This window comes from Mustelus asterias, chromosome 12, assembly GCF_964213995.1.
Source record: "Mustelus asterias chromosome 12, sMusAst1.hap1.1, whole genome shotgun sequence".
NCBI classification, from domain to species: Eukaryota; Metazoa; Chordata; class Chondrichthyes; order Carcharhiniformes; family Triakidae; genus Mustelus; species Mustelus asterias.
In genome coordinates, this window is record NC_135812.1 from 91,402,762 (window position 1) to 91,416,856 (window position 14,095).

At 43.5% G+C, this 14,095-nt stretch overlaps 1 protein-coding gene across 4 annotated transcripts in view; it reads right to left on the reverse strand.

Moving 5' to 3' along the window:
* wipi1 (WD repeat domain, phosphoinositide interacting 1) overlaps window positions 1-14,095 on the reverse strand; it is an 80,488-nt gene that overhangs the window by 5,795 nt on the left and 60,598 nt on the right. For 3 of the 4 annotated variants that reach the window (XM_078225623.1, XM_078225624.1, XM_078225626.1), the window contains 3 exons: window positions 7,436-7,543; window positions 2,847-2,968; window positions 2,387-2,487 (listed from right to left, as the gene is read on the reverse strand). In XM_078225623.1, the coding sequence (XP_078081749.1) occupies window positions 2,387-2,487; window positions 2,847-2,968; window positions 7,436-7,543 (331 nt within the window). Of the gene's footprint in view, window positions 1-2,334; window positions 2,488-2,846; window positions 2,969-7,435; window positions 7,544-14,095 lie in introns of all 4 variants that reach the window. The other variant, XM_078225625.1, reaches the window with a different exon arrangement.

Genomic DNA, 14,095 nt, shown 5'->3' on the forward strand with positions numbered 1-14,095 from the left:
GAGAATCAAGAGTTCAAAAGGGATCCCAGCTGAATCAATATTTCTGTGCAGCTACATAAAGTTGAATTGATTCAATGTTAGTTTAAGAGCGTTATTACTCGAAGCAGTTGTGCAGTTCATCCACCGGCTGTATTCTCAGCACAGATAACACAACTCAGAAAACAAGGGATTACAAATTTGCCTCTGAGCAACTAAAGTGTCTGTACTCCTCTGCAATCGGATCTCTGTATTGCACAAAGACAGATCTAAACTGGTTTGAGCAGCACTCGGTGACCCAGGCTGCAACAAAAAAATAAAGTATGCTGAAAGTGAGCCTTAAGAGTTGCTGAAAAAACCCAATTGTTGACAAAAAAGCAGAGCTGCAATACATCTCCAATCTAAAGTCACCTTGTGACCCCCTGAAAACAATGGGACTATCTTCAATCAGAAACCTGGCAGTGCGCCATAGCAACCGACTGAGAGTCTGCAAGTCTGACCTTATCAACTCCTGATCCTTGTCTACGGCTGTGATCCCCAAAAGAGAGGCTGTTTTCACAAAGCGATTAAAAGGTGCTGATATTCAACAGCAAATTGATGGCATAGGCGGAACAGACCGCAAATGAAGGCCATTTAACATGCAAACTTTCAACTTAGCTCCTGGCTGCAACTAAGTCACTCAGTGACCCTTCTGTCTATTCAGCACCACCACTATAAAGCTTCTGTGTATTTGAATTAACAGTGTCAGACACTGTCAACAGTTATAGAACTAATAGAGTACATGTGATGTGGATAAAAGTTCAGTCATGTCTTTAGGAAATGATGTGGACAGAAGAATGGAAATGCAGAACACAATTTCTTGATTAAGAAAATAGACAGCTCAGAGTCTAGCATTAAGCGCTGACTTATCACTTGTATATTTATGCACATCTATCATATGCAAGCACTCATTTTATTGTTGCAGATAATGTCAAAACTATGTCAGTGTTGCTGCAGAACCTAAGTGCTGCAATGTCAGTGTAACATACAAGGTCTTTCAGCAGAGGCTTTGTAAGAAGGTTCGAGGTTCTACCCTTACATTTGAGGAGGAAAATTCCCCATCTAATTTTGGGGGAAAAGTATTAGAAATTATTTCTGTACTAGAATTTTAAACTACCTACATACTTTGCATGAAATGCCTAGGGTTGGCATATTTTCTAAATTTATGCAGTTGGACCGCTGAAATGTAAGATTTTTATAATGGCCCTGGTTACAAGGCCACATTTCCATAAAATTAAGGAGCTGGAAGAATCCAAGGGGAAATGTACCGTCATCTTTCAATAGCCAATACAAGTACCATGAACAAGACAGGTGAATTCGGAGAATAATAGTGTTGCATGAACAAATGGATTCTGGAAAAAGGAAACAAATGCTCAAAACCTGAGCACATATAAACCTTCCATTTTGTTCACAGAAATGTTTTGAGTTTTTAAAACTTGCTTCATATAAAGTTGAGTCGTCAAGGTTATGAAAGCATCAATGTTCCACATGCCAGAGGTTTTCATCCCGAGTTCAGTCCTTCAGTAATTTGATGCTAAACAGTCAGTAAATCAGATTCTGTCTGCATTAAAATATCCCATCAGTTACTGAAAGAACCAAGTGAATATACAGAGTGGCGATCAACGCACTACAATGCAAGATGTCAGTATAATAAACCGTGAAAACTGCTGAATATAAACAAAAATAAATGCTCCAAACAAGTGAATTATTATTTTTTTCTGCAAACGTTTAAGGCTATTACCCAACTTCTAAACTACTGATTACTCAAAAGTTATTAATTATCTTTTTCATTTTTCCTCACAATATCTGCAAGGACCTGTGCAGGAGTGGGAATCAGGATGCTTCGGGTGTGTGGCTGACTCTCCCCCCCCCGCCTCCCCCTCATTTACTACAGTTGTGCATGAGTGTTATGAAACGAAACAACCACACAATTTCCAAGGTGTCTGTGTACAAACTTTGGTACTTTTAGCAACAGTAATATCCAATGCATGTCCTGCACTGTTTGCAGGGGTGATGGAAGCCAGACTGAGTGTGCACCTCAGTACTCTGAGGTTTCAGCCCTCTGGCTGCTGAGGTGCATCATCAGTTTGTCTTTGTTTATTCCAAACTGTCTATTCGTAATGCTACATGCTACAAAATAGGACTGAGGAAAGTTAACAATCTAAGCAAAGGTGGTTTGAAACATGTCACGTTTGGATGCCACGTGTTTCTGAACTCCTTAGAAAGTTAATCAGAATGGCACAGGTCTGCTTCACTGCAGGATTAATTTGTGTGTTTGCTACTGGAATATTTTCTTCTCAGTTTCTGATTAACACTTGCCCCGGTGAGTGACAAAGCGTTGGCTCAGGCTTTAGTTATTCTGTATGCTCACAGGTGGAAACTCAGTCTCATCATCCAGGTGTAATGGTCCAGCAGCAAGCTCGTGCTCAGGAATGATCTCTCCGTGAAGAATCCCCCCGTCCTCAGAATACCCTGGAAGGGAGCATTGCATAACAACAAGGTTTAGAGGATAGGTATAATAATTTAAATCAAAACAAGTATATTGCACTGCTTAGCCATCTCTCGACTTGTTCAGTTTTATGACCTAATGTAGAGATCAGCACACACATTTCCCTAGGTATTTGAGAGTTAATATACGCCACAGATCATTGGCTCCTGTGTACTGTACTACAGAGCACACCTAGTTCCTGTGTAGTAATCAACTGAAATATATTGTTTGCTGTACTGTACAGTTCAGAGTTCCCTTGTGTACTGTTATACTTGAGACATAGGGCATGTTAATCTGGTTAGTCACTAAACAATCTAACAAATGGCTAAGATTAAATTGATACCTGGTGCTGTTGATGACGAAGGCACTGAGCTAGCTTTGGCAACTGTTGCTGCATAGGTTGGTGAGGTGGCTGGTGTCAAGTCAGATTTGGCAGTGTCATTGTTGTCACCTTCACTGTGTAGCCTAAACCCGAACAAAAAGAGCAGACGTCCAAAATGTCAAAATATCAGCTACATAGAATGTAGATTTATATCCTCACCTGCAATGAGTTATTAATCATACCCATACCATTAGTGTTATTGGTCCTCAGAGGTAGTTAAAAATTATTCTCACATACCCTCTTACCACCAGAGGTGGGGGTGGGGGGGAGGGGGGGGAGGTTTGCGGGTCGGTTTAGCTCACTTGGCTGGATAGCTGGTTTGTGATGTGGAGAGATGCTAACAGCGCGGGTTCAATTCCCGTACTGGCTGAGGTTATTCATGCGGGGCTGCCTTCTCAAACTTGCCCCTCGCCTGAGGTGTGGTGATACTCAGGTTAAGTCACCACTCCACCTCCCTCAAAGCAGAGAGAAGCCTATGGTCATCCGGGGCTACAGCGACTTTATCTTTTTTTTAAACCTACCACCAGTTATACAACCTCAAAAGGAAGGAGAAATATAAAAGGAAGGAGAAATATTGCATTTTCAGAAAAACGCTGAACAGTCTCAGCAGTAGTTTGCTGAAAGACAGCCTGTCTTGATGTTCAGGCATGCTGTCATATCATTACGTATCATCACATTACAATTTAGAACCCTTCATTCCCATTGATTTTACTAGAACATGGAGTAACATGGACATCAATAACTTCAGTATTAAATAAGACATTCAGGTTTGACTGCCAAAATACTTAAATGCCACATTTAAAGAGGCCTCAAAAGATTTACAACTTGCTCCATTCATCTGGAGTGAGCCCTCTGGCATTTCTGCTTTTGTTAGCTGGCCATGATGTGGAGATGCCGGCGATGGACTGGGATAGGCACAGTAAGAAGTCTCACAACACCAGGTTAAAGTCCAACAGGTTTATTTGGATTCACGAGCTTTCGGAGCGCTGCTCCTTCATCAGGTGACTCACCTGATGAAGGAGCAGTGCTCCGAAAGCTCATGATTCCAAATAAACCTGTTGGACTTCAACCTGGTGTTGTGAGACTTCTTACTTTGTTCGGTGGAAAAGGGTTTGAATCCTGCTCCAAATAGCCTTGAAGTGTGAAAACAATAAAAGAGTCACTAAATGCTGGGTTGGCATCATGTGGGTAGTCAGGTTTGGTGTGGTGACTGTTGTATTATTGTGTCACTGCTAAACATCACGTTGCGTCCAGGTTCAGCTCCAGTGTCTCATTAATGAGATCTTCAGACTTGCATGATAAACATGGACGGTTTATTATTAACCTTCAACTATTTACACATCCCAGTTGATATGATACATGGTGCTGCTGCCATGCAGGCTGCTTCTAGAATGTTCTCTGAGTCTATTACCACATGATGTTGAATTCATTTCGCTGCTCTTCGTAATCTCCCAGTGCAATAAACTTAGTCCTGATCCAACTGAAAAGGATCTCTTTCTCTTAAATTCTGCAGGCTTTGTCCTTTTTAAAAAAAAACAATGCTCTGCAAGTTTGCACTTCACTTTGCCAGCTGATTTTTATTTAATGTCTTTTTTTTAAAATTTCAATGCAACATCTTCACTCCTGCTGCAATTTTCAGAGCCTCTGGGATCGCCCCTTTCTATAATGAGAGCAAAGCTTCTTTTTTCTAATTATTGCTGATTGTGTTGTGAATGGACCGGGTGCTTTGACTCTGGCTCACTCAGGCCTTTTATGATTTGACCAGGTTTTTATTTTACTCTGCCTCACTCGAGGGTCTTGCTGCAGACTCCCACTCACTCTGGTGGACTCCTCAACTTCCAAGCCTGTGGCAAAGAGTCTTTTAACTTTTTCTTTATTTGGTTCTGCTTAGGCACACATTTCCCCAGTCAGGCTTCAGCTACTTTTAGTCTTTTATATCTTGGGGTTCTGTAGTAGGTTAATTGTGATATATTTTAAAAGGGACCACTACAGCCAACCATGTTGTAATATGGTGTTGGCTGTGGTGTCTCAGTTATCAAGAGCTTGAGACTTGTATGTTTAAGCATAAACTGTTTATTGTTCATCTTTAACTATTTGCAGATCTAATTAATGTCATCCATGGTGCTGCTTCAATGCAGACTGCATTGAAGCATGCCACATCTAGAGTGTTCTCTGAATCTATTACCATGCCACTCTATACTGTAGAGCAGTGCTATTCTCCAGTCCCAGGTTAACCCTTGCTCTGTCAAGCACCTTTTCATTACAATCGCATGAAGGCACATAATACAACAGTGACCATGGTAGTATTCCATCTAAGTTAATAGGGTTGGGTTCCGCCCCCCCACAACCAGAGGAGACCTGTGCACTGGCTCTGATTACTGCACTGAAGTTCACTGGGGCTACTCGCATCTGATGGATGTGGGTGACCCCATAAAGGGCACATGAAGCTCTTTGGACTTAGTGTCTAATCAGGAGAAGGAAACCCAAAAAATATATATCAAAATGGCCAAAGATAACTACCATACCCAGTCCTTCCTAGGAAATGGCTCAACAATTACACCTATGAACCTTGAGTTAAGATTTGCCCTCGCTAGAACACAATCGACAGACATCTCACATCTTAAAAGCACTGATTAGATAGAATAGGAACAGCCATTTTGTGCAATGTTATGCCTGTTTTGATGTCAAGCATTTCTCCTGCAACAGCATTTTGAGTGGAGATATTTTGTTCCCATTCACAAGGTTATTAAAGCAAGTAAGTACGAGCACAGTTCTTATGACCGCACAATCGCCTATCCCCTCTAGCCAGTACTTATAGAACATAAAGTGCACTATTAGTCAAGTTGCAACTCAGAAATTAGTATGTTTACTTCCAGATGTCTCTCTTTATTAAATTTACAATGAAGGTGTAAATATAATGGGATATAATCTCCGTTCAAAGTTTTCAGGCAACATAACGGTGCAATACATTTACCATTTTTTTAGTACTTCACGTTAAAGTCATGTTAAAAAATATCTCGTGCACTCTGAAAATTCCCAATAAACACAAGTTAAACTTTGTAATATTTGACCTTACCCTGCATTTGAGTGATGTGAAAGTTTTGACAGTAACTGTTGCCAAGTTACAAGCTAAGGCTACTTACCTTGCAGAGAATTCTTCTTGTACAGTTCCCAGTTTCCACACACCATTGGACAGAGCTGGCACTGGACTTTGTACCTGGTGGAAACAATCAAGTGAAGGGTGACCCCTTTCTTTATGACTGAAGGCTACTATGATGTCATAAAGAAGGGTGACCCTTACATTGTCCCTTTCATCTGAAGAAAATCGAATTCTTCCCCAAAGCATTAGTTCATCTGACTAGCAAGAAAATTATAGATTTATAGAATCCCTACAGTACAGAAGGAGGCCAGTTAGCCCATCGAGTATGTACTGACCACAATCCCACCCAGGCCCTATTCCCATAACCCTACACATTCACCCTGCTAATCCCCTTGACACTAGGGTCAATTTAGCAAGGCCAATCAACCTAACCCGCGCATCTTTGGAGTGTGGGAGGAAACCGGAGCACAGAGGAAACCCATGCAGACACAAGGAGAATGTGCAGACTCCACACAGACAGTGACCCGAGGCCAGAATTGAACCTGGATCCCTGGCGCTGTGAGGCAGCAGTGCTAACCACTGTGCCAAATAAGGAAACAATTCTGCAAAGCCACTGGGGGTGGTGCAGCAGTGAGGGTGAGTGCAGCAGTGAGGGTGAGTGTGGTGGTGGGGAGGGATCAAGGGGAATGCAGGGTAGTCCTTTGAAGGAAGGCAACAACTCAACCGATAGGCAAACTTTTAGTTTCTCGTACAGTTTTCAACCTTCACACATAATGGGAGGTTAACCAAGCAGTAATAAATTATAAGGAGGGAAATGTCTAAATAAAGGTTGACATTCCTATCAGTAAGAAAGGGGCATCCATCCAAAGCCACAAAATCCCCAACTAGATCGACATAATAATGTATGTTTAGAGTACTAACTACCCCAGTCAGCCGCAGAACAGATATTTTCAATGGCCGTCTTATTGAAAGAAGCCAAGACATTGGCCAAAGTTTTCCAGCTGTTCACATTGGCAGGATCTTCTGGTCTCACTGACGGGGGGACCTTCACCATGGGAAATCCCATCCACAGTGGCGGAACCAGAATATCCTGCCACTGGCAAACAACAAGCTGCCACCCGCCGCGAGAAACATGCAGTGGGGAGGCTAGAAGATTCCCCCCCCCCCCCCCCCCCCCGCCAATTGAGGTTCATTGGCGCTGCCTGTAATCAGAAAACAATCCATAAGTAGTAAGCAAGTTCATGTTTTCATATCAACTTGTGCTCTTTCTTGGCTCTATATAAAATAAATAACTGATTAGACTTTCAAACGCAAGTACAATAGAAATGATATGGCACAGTTATACTTTGCACTGCAGTGTCTGTAGTCAGAATCTTTGGGCACTCAGCAGCTAAACCAGCAGTCCTTAATTTTCTAAATATTCATTGGAAAATGTGGAACTTACACTCACCTATGTTTATTTACGAGAACACATTCTCCACCATCATGAGGGTCTAAGTTGTAAATGTAGAGAAATCCATCCGAGGCAGCAACAAGAAGCCGCGGTAACTTCTGAATCCTGTTCACCAAAACAACGCACTTATTAAAGCTCAGAATTACATAGCAATATATTCAACACTATTTAACAACAACGTTAGGTCTGAAATACAGCCTGGGATGGTTTTCTCAGCATCCTACTCCTCCTTGATTATAATTGCTTTCCAAAGAACATGTTTATAATTTCATTATTAACAGTACATGAAAGGAAACCTTCCTGAAAAATAAAAAGATCAAATTCTGGTATCCTTCACGTCTTCAGAAAGTCTAAGCGTGGCAAACAATTTGCACACACTGGTTCTTGAAAAAACAAAATAGCAAATGAAATAAATAATCAAACCTGTTTTATTGATGTAAATTTCTCCAATCAATTCTACTTCTCTGCACACAAAGTTGGTGCACATTTTTCTATACAACTATAACTAAGACTATAAAATGAAATTATTATAAGAAAAATAAGGACAGTGTGTTTGGACAGGAATTTCCTCAGAGTTGCTCTTGCTCGGACGACTTGGCCAGAGATGTGGTGGAAACACGTGTGTGTGGGATTATCATTTTAGGCATCCTTCCAGTGAAGTCCCATTGGCAGAACGGGAGCAGTTGTGAGGAAATGTACCTCCTATAACTTCATAATAGGGAATGTAGGGCATCGACAATGAATCAGAGAATAGAACAGAATCCCTAGAGTGCAGAAGGAGACCATTCGGCCCATTAAGTCTGCACTGACTCTCCGTCAGAGTATCTTTCTCTGGCCCCACCCCCCCCCCCCCCCCCCCCCGCTACCCCCTCTGCCCTATCCCCGTAATCCCACATATTTACCCCACGAATCCCCCTAAACTACACATCTTGGGACGCTGAGGGACAACTTAGCATGGCCAATTCACCTAACCGACAAATCTTTGGACTGTGGGAGGAAACCAGAGCAACCCCCATGCGGCCGCAGGGAGAACGTGCAAACTCCACACAGACAGTCACCCAAGGCCGGATTCAAACCCAGGTCCCTGGTGCTGTGAGGCAGCAGTGCTAACCACTGTGCCGCCCTGGTCCTATTATCTCCCACTCCTGAAGGCGGTTTAATATGGAGACTATATTTGATCTTGGTCTTTACATTTGCAAAACCACAAGAGATCAACTGTAATAAGAGTATAAATTTGGATTTAGACCCATTTACAGTTTTGAGCAAGAGGAACCTGCAATTATAGGACCTTATTGCATCTCAAATATCCCAACGGTTAATGAATTGCTTTGAAGAGCAACCATTGTCATTATGGAGATCAATGCAGCACTCAGGAACAGACAATTTGGAGCAAAGGCGGCGGCATTTCAGCTCATTGTATCTGTGCTAGCCTTGTCTTCAGCTCTGTAGGTTACAGCACCTAAATGTGATGAGGGTTTTTACCTCTACCACTCTTAACAGGTGGTGAGTTTTAGAGCCCTTACCCAGCTTCTAGTGAAAACATTTCTCCTCATCTCAACTTCTAGAATCCTTCTGCCAGTTAATTTAAGTCTATGTCCCCTTGGTCACTGACCTCACTACTAAGGAAAATAGGTTCTTCCTGTACATTATATCTAAGCCCCTCGTAATTAAAGTTAAAAAGTTAAAGTTTATTTATTAGTCACAAGTAAGGCTTACATTAACACTGCAATGAAGTTACTGTGAAATTCCCCTAGTTACCACACTCCGGCACCTGTTCAGGTCAATGCACCTAACCAGCACGTCTTTCAGACTGTGGGAGGAAACCGGAGCACACTCACGCAGACATGGGGAGAATGTACAACTCCACACAGTAAGAAGTCTCACCACACAGTAAGAAGTCTCACAACACCAGGTTAAAGTCCAACAGGTTTATTTGGTAGCACAAGCTTTCGGAGTGTCGCTCCTTCTTCAGGTGAGTGAAGAGTTGTGTTCACAAACAGGGCAGAGACAGACACAAACTCAATTTACAAGATAATGGTTGGAATGCAAGTCTTTACAGGTAATCAAGTCTCAAAGGTACAGACAATGTGAGTGGAGAGAGGGTTAAGCACAGATTAAAGAGATGTGTATTGTCTCCAGCCAGGACAGTTAGTGAGATTTTGCAAGCCCAGGCAAGTCGTGGGGGTTACAGATAGTGTGACATGAACCCAAGATCCCGGTTGAGGCTGTTCTCATGTGTGGGGAACTTGGCTATCAGTCTCTGCTCGGCGGTTGTGTTGTCGTGTGTCGTGAAGGCCGCCATGGAGAATGCTTACCCGAAGATCAGAGACTGCTGAAGTGTTCCCCGACAGGAAGAAAACACTCCTGCCTGGTGATTGTCGAGCGGTGTTCATTCATCCATTGTTGTAGCGTCTGCATGGTCTCACCAATGTACCATGCCTCGGGACATCCTTTCCTGCAGCGTATCAGGTAGACAACGTTGGCCGAGTCGCAAGAATATGTACCGTGTACCTGGTGGATGGTGTTCTCACGTGAGATGATGGCATCCGTGTCGATGATCTGGCACGTCTTGCCGAGGTTGCTGTGGCAGGGTTGTGTGATGTCGTGGTCACTGTTCTCCTGGAGGCTGGGTAGTTGGCTGCGGACAATGGTCTGTTTGAGATTGTGCGGTTGTCCTTGATGTAGCCAGAGAGGTTCTCACACAGGGTCCCATTGCCTGATACGGTGGGACGGCCGGGTGTGTTGGCCTTGTGTATCTTCAGGAGGCAGTAGAGATCTCCAACGCGGGGCTACGTCGAGGGCATCCTGAAACCCAATGTACAAAGAACCCCCAGCTTCTGTCTCAACACTACAGACTTCCTACAGAAACTCAGTTAAACCAGGAGCACTCCTCGTCATAATGGATGTCTCGGCACTCTACACCAGCATCCCCCATGACGACGGCATTGCTGTAAGTGCCTCAATACTCAACGCCGACAATTGCCAATCTCCAGATGCAATTCTACAACTCATCCGCTTCATCCTGGACCACAACGTCTTCACGTTCAACAGCCAGTTCATCCAGACACATGGAACAGCCATGAGGACCAAATTCGCACCTCAATATGCCAACATCTTCATGCACAAGTTCGAACAAGTCCTCTTCACCGCACAGGACTTTCAACCGACGCTATACACTAGATACATCGATGACATTTTCTTCCTTTGGAGTCATGGTGAACAATCACTGAAACAACTATATGATGACATCAACAAGTTCCATCCCACCATCAGACTCAACATGGACTACTCTCCGGAATCGGTTGCATTCTTGGACACGCGCATCTCCATCAAGAACGGTCAGCTCAGCACTTCACTGTACCGCAAGCCCACAGATACCTCACGATGCTACACTTCTCCAGCTTCCACCCTAAATACGTTAAAGAAGCCATCCCCTACGGACAAGCCCTCTGTATACACAGGATCTGCTCAAATGAGGAGGATCGCTACAGACACTGAAAGACGCCCTCATAAGAACAGTATATGGTGCTTGACTCATTGATTGACAGTTCCGACGCGCCACAGCGAAAAACCGCACTGATTTCCTCAGAAGATAAACACGGGACACAGCAGACAGAGTACCCTTCGCCATCCAGTACTTCCCTGGAGTGGAAAAGCCAAGACATCTTCTCCAGAGCCTTCAACATGTCATCGATGAAGATGAACATCTCGCCAAGGCCATCCCCACACCCCCACATCTTGCCTGCGAACAACCGCACAACCTCAAACAGACCATTGTCCGCAGCAAGCTACCAGCCTTCAGGAGAACAGTGACCACGATACCACACAACCCTGCCACAGCAACCTCTGCAACACGTGCCAAATCATCGACACGGATGCCATCATCTCACCTGAGAACATCATCCACCAGGTACACGGTACATACGCTTGTGACTCGGCCAATGGTGTCTACCTGATATGCTGCAGGAAAGGATGTCCCGAGGCATGATACATTGGTGAGACCATGTAGACGCTACAACAACGGATGAATGAACATCGCTCGACAATCACTAGGCAGGGGTGTTCTCTTCCTGTCGGAAAACACTTCAAGATGTTTAACAACACCAGGTTAAAGTCCAACAGGTTTATTTGGTAGCAAAAGCCACACAAGCTTTCAAAGCTCCAAGCCCCTTCTTCAGGTGAGTGGGAATTCTGTTCACAAACAGAGCATATAAAGACACAAACTCAATTTACATGAATAATGGTTGGAATGCGAATACTTACAACTAATCAAGTCTTTAAGAAACAAAATAACGTGAGTGGAGAGAGCATCAAGACAGGCTAAAAAGATGTGTATTGTCTCCAGACAAGACAGCCAGTGAAACTCTGTGAGGGTTACAAATAGTGTGACATGAACCCAATATCCCGGTTGAGGCCGTCCTCGTGTGTGCGGAACTTGGCTATCAGTTTCTGCTCAGCGACTCTGCGCCGTCGTGTGTCGCGAAGGCCGCCTTGGAGAACGCTTACCCGAATATCAGAGGCCGAATGCCCGTGACCGCTGAAGTGCTCCCCAACAGGAAGAGAACAGCCTTGCCTGGTGATTGTCGAGCGGTGTTCATTCATCCGTTGTCGCAGCGTCTGCATAGTTTCCCCAATGTACCATGCCTCGGGACACACTTCAGCAGTCATGGGCATTCAGCCTCTGATCTTCGGGTAAGCATTCTCCAAAGCGGCCTTCACGACACACGACAATGCAGAATCGCCGAGCAGAAACTGATAGCCAAGTTCCGCACACGAGGACGGCCTCAACCTGAATCTTGGGTTCATGTCACACTATCTGTAACCCCCACGACTTGCCTGGGCTTGCAAAATCTCACTAACTGTCCTGGCTGGAGACAATACACACTTCTTTAACCTGTGCTTAACCGTCTCTCCACTCACATTGTCTGTACCTTTAAGACTTGTAAAGACTGTAAAGACTTGCATTCCAACTATTATTTTGTAAATTGAGTCTGTGTCTACGTATGCCCTGTTTGTGAACACAACTCTTCACTCACCTGAAGGAGCGACACTCCAAAAGCTGTGCTACCAAATAAACCTGTTGGACTTTAACCTGGTGTTGTGAGACTTCTTACTGTGCCCATCCCAGTCCAACGCTGGCAACTCCACACAGACAGTGACCTAAGCTGGGAATCGAACCCAGATCCCTGGCGCTGTGAGGTAGCAGTGCTAACCATTATGCCACCATTTGTGATTTTCCAATAATTTCCCCTCAGCCTCCTCTGTTCCAAAGATCACAATCACAGTCTATCCAATCTTTCTTCATAGTTAATATTCTCAATTTGTAAACCTCTACTACGGTCACATCCTTCCTGTGCTTTTGGTGACCAGAACTATACACAGCCCTCTAGCTGGTGTTTTACTGGTGTTTAACATAGTTCTAGCATAAACCCCCCTAAGCTCATATATATGTCTCAGCTAGTATATCATATGTCTTATCACCTTATTTATCTGTCCTGTTAGCTTCAGAGATCTGTTTAAGTTTAAATTTAAGTTTATTTATTAGTGTCACAAGTAGGCATACATTAGCACTACAATGAAGTTACTGTGAAAATGTGTACACCAAAATGTGCTTCTGTTCTTAGTATCTGACTGCTTATTGTGTATCCCCCTTGCCTTTTTGCCCTCCCCAAATTCATATTTCTCCAGACTGAATTCCATTTTGCCATTTTCCTGCCCACCTGATCAGATCTTCCTGCAATCTGCAGCTTTTTCTCCTCACAACAACATGACCAATGTGTGTATTATCTGCAAACTTCTAAACGATGCTCCCTACTTTCAAGTCTAAATTATTGATATATACCCACAAAAAGCAAGGAACCCAATATTGAGCCCTGCAGATTCTCACTGGAAACAGTCGTCCAGTCACAAAAACAGCAGTCAACCATTTCCCTTGCGTTGCATCAATGAACCAATTTTGGATCCAACTTGGTACTTGCTCTTGGATCACTTGGGCTTTTGCTTTTCTGACCAATCAGCATGCGGTACCTTGTCAAAAACCTTGCTAATTTCAGGGCAGACTTAATCAAATGCAGCACCCTCATCAACCTTCCTTGGTACATCCTCAAAAAAACTCAATTGTGCGAGACACGTTCTGTCCTTAAAAATCCAGGCTGACTGTCTGAGATTAATCTGTGCCCAAGTGACAATTTATACTTTCCCTTGAATATTTTTTCCAGTAATTGGCCCGTCAGTGGGATTAGGCAAATGGGCCTACAATTCCTTGAACTACCCTTCTTCCTTTTTTAAACAATGGTACTATGTTAGCAGTCCCCAGTCATGTAGACATTTGGAAAATGATGGTTAGAGCCTCTGTTCTTTCTTCCCTGGCTTCTCTTGGTAGCTAGGGCTTGCATTTCCTGCAAGCCTGACAATTTATCCACTTTCAAAGATGTTCAGCCCCTTAATTATTCCTTACTACATTTATACATTGAACATTTCACACTCAGCTTCAATGGATGTTTGCACTGTTCCCCTTTTTTTTTTGAGAAGACAGACAAAGCATTCATTAAGAGCCATACCCACATCGTCTAACTCCTCACAGAACTTACATCTGTGGTTTCCAATCGACCCTACTTTTTCCTTAGTCTTTCTTATTGTGCGCACAGCAAAATCCCA